At 40.6% G+C, this 10,260-nt stretch overlaps 1 protein-coding gene across 1 annotated transcript in view; it reads left to right on the top strand.

Annotated features, from left to right (window-relative positions):
- rif1 (replication timing regulatory factor 1) overlaps window positions 1–10,260 on the top strand; it is a 25,001-nt gene that overhangs the window by 8,866 nt on the left and 5,875 nt on the right. Inside the window, exons 7-9 of the mRNA XM_010781236.1 lie at window positions 8,841–8,983; window positions 9,077–9,166; window positions 9,251–9,308. Of these exons, the coding sequence (XP_010779538.1) occupies window positions 8,841–8,983; window positions 9,077–9,166; window positions 9,251–9,308 (291 nt within the window). The remainder of the gene's footprint in view (window positions 1–8,840; window positions 8,984–9,076; window positions 9,167–9,250; window positions 9,309–10,260) is intronic.

The following is a 10,260-nucleotide window of genomic DNA, read 5'->3' as shown; positions in this document are numbered from 1 at the left end:
CACTTCGGGAAAACCCTCGAAACAATACGGCGTGGGTTATGTCTCTTTCCAGTACATAAAACACAGTCGACAGCCGAGAGCGCTAGACGTAAAATACTCTGGGCTAAGCTAGTCCGTCTCTCACGCATAACTGGCTATAGCTAGCCTCGTAGGTGATTGAATTGTACTAGAGGCTTAAATTGGTTTGTGTAAATATTAACCAAACTTGTCGTATTATTCCTGCTAGCAGACAAGACACTAAGGAGTCCTATGTGTGTACCGGTCAAGGCGGGGACACATCGTACAAGTAAAGCTCTACTCTCATACTCGTCTATCGTTACCCGAAAGTTGATTTTTGATGCGGTGTCGGAAGACAACTGTAAACATGTCGAGGAATACCCATGACTCGTTAAACACTTCACGAAGGAATACCACTGATCCCGACGTGCTAATCACCTGTATTAGCTGCTGCAGCTAGTATTTTTAAAAGCAGCTGCGCTTAAAATCACAGCTGCGCAGCATATTTTTGGTTAGCTCTCGGCCAATTGCAAATGAAAGTTTTGACGCGTTTTACAAGTAAACATTGACGTTCGTGATGTCCTTCACGATCCCCGTCATTGAGAGGTAACAGACGGTACTGACAAGAATGATTGTGCTTTCTTCTTTCTTTGCTTGTCTACGCCTTTCCTCTCTCTTACTCCCACTACTTCTCGAGTTTTTCGCTCTGGCTCTCAAAGCTTTCTACACCCTCATAGGAAGGTGTCTGTGTCTGTGTCGGTTAGCGTCAGTCGAGCGTTTGACGTCTTTGAACAGTCCCCGGACCGGTAATGGTGTACATACCGAACCGTGCATACTGTGAACCGTTACACCCCTAATGCAACGTGTGTGAAGCAGAAATCCTGCAGCTCAGCTCCGCCCCGCTGTGACGGACCGGTGAGTGGAGCAAAAAACACACTAAGAGTTAGACCTAACACACTTAGCTATTTTATCTACCTCTGGAACAAGCTAAACTAGTTATAAATATATTTATTCTTCACTGTTGGGTCACTCGTCATTACTGGATCAGTGAGCTGCATGAGATACTGACAGGCTGTCAGAAGAGAGAGAGGGAGAGGGAGAGAGAGCGCTTCCGCAAATTTCTCCTGTTATTATCCAAAGTGAATGTAAACTTGAATAATGTACTTCATTTGAATGTAGTAATTTTGGTTGTTGTTGTGGAAGCGCCAGTGAATGAGCCCCATTTACTGAGTTTTAAACATCACTTTAAATGGAAGATTCCCATAGGCCCCACCCACTCGATCGGATCGGTATCGGCCGATACTGATTCCGGCGATCGGCCCCAAAATTGGCGATCGGAGCACCCCTACTTTAAAAGGGAATAAAGGTTCAAGCTGGAAACAAAAGACTGCAGCAACTTCCGCAGGACCCTAAATGTTCACTCAGAAGACAAAATGCATTAATTAATGAGCAAGGAAAATGTATATCTGTCCTGAGAGTGCATCCTCTCTATGGTGGCCACTGGTGACTGAATAAAACGTTCACAAGTCTGCTCTTTAAGGTTATTGCTACAGTCACATTCGCATGCAAACTTTAAGCATGTATGTCAATGTTAATGAAAGGAACATGTTATAGGTTATGTAAATATTCTTGTTAGTTGGAATGAGCACCAATTCACACCAAAGCCACTGATTTTACTGACCACTTAAAAGACATATCAGTCTTATCTGTAATTTGTCAGACTTGGACATCAACACAGACTCTTTTTTTTTTACCTCAAAGCTAACAATATCATGCTACCATCCAGGTCTCACATTTTCTTTGAGCTGAATGCAAATATTATGTGGCTAATGTTTCATAAGTCACAGGTGTCAAACGTTCTGTCAGTAGAAGTTATCCGGCATAAATGTAAATTCAAATCTTCACCAGATGTTTATGGAAAGTTAAACAATCACCCAAATGAATCTGACCAAGGGAGAACACTACAGCATCACCGCATTGTGCTGTAATGCTAAACAGGGCAGTGTAACACCGGAAGAATCCAGTAGTAAAAGGTCTTAATATGACATTATATGCTCATCATGACTCAGTGCTTAGAGTAACGTGTGGTGTAAGGAGTTTTAAAAAGGAACACATTATCATAGCACTAATTGTTTATGGGAACACTTAGCGATCAGATAAAGAACAATAACTTAATGTTATCAATTATTTAATATGCTATGTTCACAGTCTACTACTGTAGGCCTGATCACATGCATCAGATAAGAAGATTCATAAAAAGTTGTATATCTTTGTTGTTGAACAAAGCCTCACATGCAGAAAGTCAAACCAAACTTAGAAGAACATAACACCACTTTACTGATCTCCTTGGGGAAATTCAATTGTTACACTCTGTGCTGTTGTATAGACAGAGTGGCCCAAAAAACACGCATGCAGACAAAAAAGGACAAGCAGTTGAAAAGATGTTAGATTGATCTTAAAAATGAATAACAGTATGAAATAGTACAACTGTGGTTTACTTGCATTACCAAAATGATTCACTTCAGAGTAACACTGAATACAGTGCGGTGCAAAGAAAGGAGAAGGGATTTTCTCTCACGTGTTTATTAAAATGGAGTATCATCACTGCAGTGCAGGAGTTAGCGTTCACAATGCCAAACTCTTAAACCGCCTAAACCCTCTTTGGCCCCGACATGCACTCTCTGAGAGGTTTGGTCACAGGATTAGATGCTCACTATCATTTTGGGCTCTCTGTGCAGGAAAACTCCTGCACTGCACTCTCAACTTGTGTAATCCAGGCCTCACCAAGGAACACTTCTGAGGGCCTGTGTATTGTATTGCAGGCTACATATGCGTAGGTGGATGAATGTGCCTGTCTTTGAGTGCATGTACATTGTCTCCCTGCGGTTAGTATGTTTTGTGAATGTGGCCTGATGCATTTTACAGTACATGTCAGTCTGTATTTTTAGATTAAACTCAGCAAGCATGCAGCGGCACGTAGAGCTCGGTCATCTCAGCGTCTCTGTTTTCTGAACACCCTCCTTGCCCCTTGCTGAATTATTCATCCGTTTTGGTGAAGTAACACACATCTATTATTCATCCTGCCTCCCCGGTGTCAAGCTACCCATGCCACTACGATGCTGTGAAACCTGAAGGGAGTGCTGCTTTGGGTTCAAGCACGCCGCTTTAGCTGGCTTACAGTATGCAACACTTTGCAACAGTAGCCATTGTGGGGGGATTTGCATATATTCAATGGGAATTTAGCAAGTCAATGCTTCTCCAAAAAAAATGAGCAGTGTTGAAAGAGAAAATGAGTTTAAATCCAAACTGAGAATTTCACCCATTTTCAAATTATTTTCTGACGCTTGTTGTGCTTGCTGGCAGTGAAGCTCTGTGCTGAGCTCTCATATGTTGGAGGAGGCAGCAGTCTCTCCCCACAGTGACGCCCACGATTGGAAAGTGTTTGCTGGCAGGACCAACTCACTGTTTTATAAAAAACGAAATGCATCGGTTGCCCTTAAAAATATTTGCAGCAATTAGTGCATATTTAAGTTTCAACTTTGGACCAATACATGTGGTGGAAAGCTGCTAAAAGACACTCAAGTAGATATTTCCCATTGTCAAAAATAAATCTATATCCCAATGTATATTTCTGCTTTAAACCAGCAGCTGGTTACAGCAGGTAGAATGTGATTAGTAATCTTGCAATGAACGGCTGATTTCAAGGTCAGGAATGAACTTCTTAGCTCAACCTTGATAAAAGTACTGAGGGCGAAGAGGGAGCGTGAGCAGGAGAAGGCAGTTACACTAAAAGGTGCTACATGCACTGGTTCATAATTAATAACATACAAAAATTACAATACCTCTGTGTCTGATCATAAGTCGGAATATGCATGAGCTTTGAGAATTCAATAAGTGATTTGTTCTTTGCAGACTTTTATTTTAGAAGACAACGTTAAACTGTGAAAACAAACTTTTTTTTATTCTGTTTTAGGCAGTGACCCATTTTTACCCACTCAGGGTTTACCCGTTTTTCTAAAGAGTGTCGACATTTAAATCTTAGGTTTATAGATGTTGTTTCGCTGATGGCAGGGCTGTACCTGAATATCCGAATATTCGGTCGTTGGCCTACTATTCAGTTTTCAATTTCGTTATTCGGATATTTGTTTTTTGTTTCTTTCCTAAATGTATGCTATCAATAAAGGCGAATTGCCACATTCTTATACTTTATTTATACTTTTTAATTGCACTGTTAAAATGCGGAAATATATACAATCTCAGCTTGGGCGCCTGACATCGCTTTCAATAGCTAGATCTGATCGATATGGACATAAACGCGAGTGAAGTCTAATCTGACAGGAGAGAGAGATCACAATTCTAATAGAAACTCTGGGCACAACAACTATGAGAAGTCACCTGAATGCTCTTAAGTAGTAGCTTAGCTTAGTTGTTGTCCAGTTGCCATGATGAAGCTGCTTTATCCGCAGTTTAAACGGTAACGTTACACATGATAAAAACGTGCGCGACTATCCGAATATTCGCTGCTGATTACTACCGAATATCCGGAGCCCGAAAAATGGTATTCGGGACAGCCCTAGCTGATGGAAGCCTCTTTCTATTTTTCAGACTCTCTTCTACCGTCGTATGTTGCACTAAACAAAAACTAAACATTGTTGTAAACCACATTTTTAAGAAATTGCATTGGACATTACAGAATGATGGAATCAGATGAAAAGTTTATTCTTACCATTTAACTTTAAAATAAATAAAAAAATGTTTTAACTCATCTTCATTTCATTTCATTTCAAACCTTTATTTAGACAGATTGGTCCCTTGAGATCATCGATCTCATTTACAAGGGAGACCTGCATCATTTAGTTCCACATGAAACATAAAAACAAAAACAAAAAAACAACAGAGGATATCATATTTACATATTCAACATTTACAAATACCCAGAGTGTCAGAAAGCATTTCATTTAGACGNAGAGAAACTTTTACCTCTGGGAACACAGAGTTTACTCTAAAAAATGTGGACATATCTTATTTCGGATTTATTTATTTTTTTATAGTACCACTTTTATAAAATTGTAAAAACACACGGTTAATCGGAAAAACGGACGTACACTTGTTCGAAACAAAGAATTTATGTTTCACTAGTTTACAAAGTTTAGTCCGAAGGTTAATATTATTATACTCTTTTGTGCGGGCTCTACTTCTAAAGTTAATTAAACAGATGTTATTACATGTGGTACAAAATAGGTAATACGACGTACGTACCAAACAATACATGGTGTGAAACGGAGAAAGACTATCAGAAGTGATTTTTGGTTAGCACAGTCAAAGAATTTGAAAGTCCAAGAGGTTTAATACACACCCCTGAAAAGGTCAGTAATATTTAGTAACAATTTCATAAATTTAAGTAGTACACCAAAGATTTGTCGTAGCAAAAAAAAAAGAGACTGGCTACAAATCTACTTATAAATCACAAAGGGAGTACTACTTTCGACCAGACCCACTGAATGTCTTTTGCCCAAAACCTCTAAAAGCCAACTCGAGAACAAGAACCCCTCGAGTCTTTCGGAAAGTCGTCTCTCAAGAAATGAGAAGGGGGTGTCTGCTGTGGACCCTACGGGTGACTCAAAGCAGAGGTACCCCTTGAGAGTGAGACTCCTTTGGTGTGTCCTAGTCGGGTGTGTCGTCGTTACTGTGTTTGTTGGTTTGTAACCGATTTTTTTTTAGGGTCTTGATTTTTCAATTTCGTTGAATGACTTAATGACAGGTGACTTCTAGTGGCCCTTGTAGCGCGGGTTGAGCCTTTGGTCCCTTCTACTAGCCCCAGAAGCGAAGAGGAGTGGACCGAGTTATACAGACATATTTCTTATACCTCTGTACCCTATTCTGACTTGGCATTAATGTGGAATTTACAAATCAAGAAAGATTACAAACTCTCCAGTACTTTGTTTATTAAAAGGAAAAAAACGTAAAGATAAACCACTACAAATTTCATTTTTAATTTTTTTTCAATTAGGTTAATACCGAAAACCAATAAAAGGGGAAACAAAAACAAGAATAATAATTATTTATGAGTACAGACATAATAAAAACCACCGAATTTATTTTTTTCACACTAACCAGTGTAACCCTGAACAAAACAGAAAAAACTCTAATCTATTTTTCTAAAAAAATTTTCGACCCAAAATAAATAGTGTTACTACGTCCATTCCCTCCTTGACTGATAACTCATTCTACCGTCCTGTTAACTTAGAATTTCCAGGTACAGTACCGGGAAAGGTGAACTAGTATTAAGGTAACCAAACTCCCAGATGACCTTAATCTACCCAATATAACCACGTTAAAAGGTTTGAGTGACAGTTTGATGCACATAAGAGTGACTTTAAGTGAGAGACGGAAATTGCCGAAGTAACCATCGAGGTCGGGGGTGGGAGGGACAACCTCGTATCACACGAGACTAACCAGCCCTACAAACACTTAGCGGCGACTCGAGTCACATCCAAACAAAAGGAACAAAATCGCTGTGTGTCGCTTGTGTTCGGTTGAGTAAGGAACTCGGGTGTGTTTGAGTGTCGGCTTCATTTTCTGTCACACAGACCTATATACTCATTCTTTTCTACAAACTATGTTGCGACACTCTTACCCCAGACGTCTCTCTTAAGCGGCGCATAGGGTTGACAGACAATAGTCGGACGTCGGTCCCTCCTCTCTAGTCGTCTCGACGGACGTGACTCCACACACACACTCCTTCAGGCACCTAACCAGTTAAAACCTGGTAGTCGCCCCCGAAATTGCATTGCCGAGGCGGCCTGCATTGCCGAGGTGCCTAACCAAGGTAAACCAAGGCCCATGCCCAACTGTACTGTACCCTGGGAAATTCACTTTTCATTTCACGCGGATAAACCGTTTTACACCCGTAAGCTTAAGGTTTACCATTTAGCCGTTGGACTCCTATTAGATAATTAGACATTTAAAACGGCCTACTTTGCTCTGCTGTTTGTACACGTAGAACACAATCATTTGACAGGCAGAGAATGTTACACACCGTAGGGATGTAACGTCTTTATTTCTGCTTCGGACTTCTGCAAGTGGACCTAGAGGAGCCCATCCACTCCGGGCTTGACTCAAAGGTTTCCGACCTCAAAGGTCTTCACTCGCTGCCGCCACGCCTCGACGAACAAGACACTCCTTTGTAAGTGTGTGTCGTCTCTCTCTGGTCTCGGTCCTCAAAGTAGCAACATGCGGTCCGCACCCTCCGCGCCCAGGCGATCCGGTCGGCCTCGTGAAGCGACTCCCTGAAGAAGGTTGACTCTCTCCCTTCCGTGTGCAATCACTTAACTCCTAGGTGAACCTAAAGGGAAGTGTAAGGTTGTCGGTGAGGTTCCAATCTACTTGTCAAAAGCGAAATTGTTCCCAGGTGTTGTACAAATTCCCAGATGTTAGGATGTTTTAATCTTTGCCCTTCTATTACTTTTTTTGCTTTGACATATTCGTTAGGTTAGTCATTAATTGGTGACTCTTGGTAACACTATCACACAAAGTTACAGACAGGACACTAAACACAGAGGCAACACTAAAATACAACATCGCAAAAAAAATTGTCATTGAAATCCATATATGGATATGATTGTGTATAATGCATGTGTTGGCTCGTACTTACTTATATATTTCTTTACCAGTTGCTTTGTCATCTTTTTATTACTGGCAATGATATTCTTTAAAATGTAGTGCTGCAAAAGATGTTTGAGTAAGATAAGAAATCTCCTGTTCATTTAAAAATGGAAAGCACTTTGTTACCATGTGAGGTAGCGCTGTCCCGAATACCATTTTTCGGGCTCCGGATATTCGATAGTAATCAGCAGAAAATATTCAGTGCGGAGAGATTTGTATTTTTTTTTTATAATTTTTTTTTCAAAAGGTTTCATAACACGCTCCGAATCCGAGACACCTGACAACACGCTGTTAAGCAGAAGTGCAGAAAGAGCATACTATTACGATTTATATTTATTTATTGTCTCAGTACTCGCAAACATTAGGGTCTGCTGTATTGTTGAGGATGTTGATGGCTGGGATGCACCTATGGACACAAGTTATTATTAGGCTGAGCTACTCAACTGTATGCCAATAATTGCCTTAGCCCCAGATTTTCCCACATTACTCCTATTATTTTCAATATTCGGATACAATTAAAAAAACTACTATAAAAAAACAATTCGGTAGCTTGCTTGCAACTATTTTCCAAGCAAGGTAAGTGCACATTTTTATCATGTGTAACGTTACTGTTTAAACGGCGGATAAAGCAGCTTCATCATGGCAACTTGACAACAGCTAAGCTAAGCTAGGCTACTACTTACAGCATCCAGGTGACTTTTCAGAGTTGTTGTGCCACCGTGGTAGGCCAGTTTCTTATCGCATATTTGGCACACTGCCTTCTTCTTACCGTCGTCCAATTTAAAATGGTCCCACACAGCTGAAGTCTTTGGCATTTTGTGGGTGAAGCGAGGTGAAGCGTGCCGTTAGCGTTCGTGACTGTGAGTGAACGCGATGTCAGAAGCACAGGCTGAGATTGTATATATTTCCGCATTTTAACAGTGCAATTCAAAAGTATAAATATAGTATAAGAATATGGCAATTCGCCTTTATTAATAGCATACATTTAGAAAAGAAAAAAAATATTAAACGAATATCCGAATAATGAAATTGAAATCCGAATAGTTGGCCAACGAACGAATATTCGGCTACAGCCCTAATGTGAGGACAAGTTTACATTGACTACACAGTATATTCAATTTTCTTTCTAACTATCTAACCATTGCACAACTCTGTTTCCATTGTTTTCTCTACAAAAGACAAAGCTTGACTTTGGCTCCCTGAAGCCCCCCCGCAGAGGAGTTTTGGACGAAGAGGCCTCCATCGACTTCGTCTTCATTCCTCCTGAGACCAAGGAGCGAGTGCTGACTGAGCACCAGAAGGAGGTGAAAAGGACAAAAAGGTCAGTTTCGTCCTCTTGTTTGTTTACATGAGTCAATCAACGGCGTCCATGTTGTCAGTCTCGTGTAAATCTAATGTTTTCTTTGGCTCACAGGGTCGACATCCCTGCCATGTACAACAACCTTGATGCGTCTCTGGATACGACGGTGTTCACCCAGTACACCCAGAGCCAAGAGGACTCTTCGTAAGTTCTGAGTGTCATCAAGATAAATCCCTGCTCTCTAATAAAAACACAGCATTCATAAACTAAAACATTTCCCCCCCACAGGGACAAACTGGCATCTGAACAAGCTCACAAGGTTACAGATGAGGAGGCTACTGGCAAGGTAAGGAAAAACACTGAAAGGAAATACTCCACGTCAGAATGAATAAAACAAAAACTTGTTTATTGGTACTTGCAGCTAAAACACAGCTCTTATTTATTTGAGAAATTGTAGTTTTTTTTGTTTCATGTTGGAGATGTTCCCATTAATTAGTAACACTGCTACTACATAAATAATTGGAGCTCCAACAAGTAGCAGGATTGTGCATATACCAGCTCACAAATTATAAATATCCAGGAAGACTGCTGACCAACAAGGCAAAATACATTTTAAAAAGCAGGAATCGGGTCATTCGTGCAACAGTTTCTGATCGGGTTTCCTAACAGGCCCTCCAACTCTTCCTGGGGGATCTCAAGCTTTTCCGGGCCAGATGTTTAATCTTTACATAATGTGCTGTTCAAGAATCTACTCCCCAGGAGGCATCCAGGAGGCATTATAATCAAATGGGGGTATTGTGAAATTGCATCAGATTATCTCCCATATGTTCTGAAAAAAACAATTTAAATGGTACACCATCTAAAAAAAAACAGCTTCAGCACATTGCATTTATGGAGAGTTTTTTCAACACGCAGAATACTCTTTTATTTATTTTTTATAACAGACAGTTATTGAAGCACTTAAAAGCTTCAACAGGAAATGCCTATTATGACTTGGCTGTCATTTGGGACTAGAACTATCACTTTGAATTAAAAAAATCACAAGTTTGCATTTTTTTACACTTACGGCCCCTACACACGGCGGCGTGCGTTGCCGCTTCAACGCTTCTGCCCATTCACTTTGAATGGGGTGACATCACGATTCGCCGAACTGCATTGTGGGAGCAAAGCGTAGCTTCTCTCGCGGTGCTCGCTGCAAAAGTAGAGCAATGTTCTACTTTTGCCGCCTCGACGGAGGCGTCAGCCAATCGAATCATATGCCAGTGCAAGCTCTAGCCAATCAAACGGCGTGATTGTGT

This window comes from Notothenia coriiceps, unplaced genomic scaffold (genome assembly GCF_000735185.1).
Source record: "Notothenia coriiceps isolate Sejong01 unplaced genomic scaffold, NC01 NC01_scaffold00022890, whole genome shotgun sequence".
NCBI classification, from domain to species: domain Eukaryota; kingdom Metazoa; phylum Chordata; class Actinopteri; order Perciformes; family Nototheniidae; genus Notothenia; species Notothenia coriiceps.
Note: the sequence above shows the minus strand (reverse complement) of the source record. Positions and strands in the feature narration are given on the sequence as shown.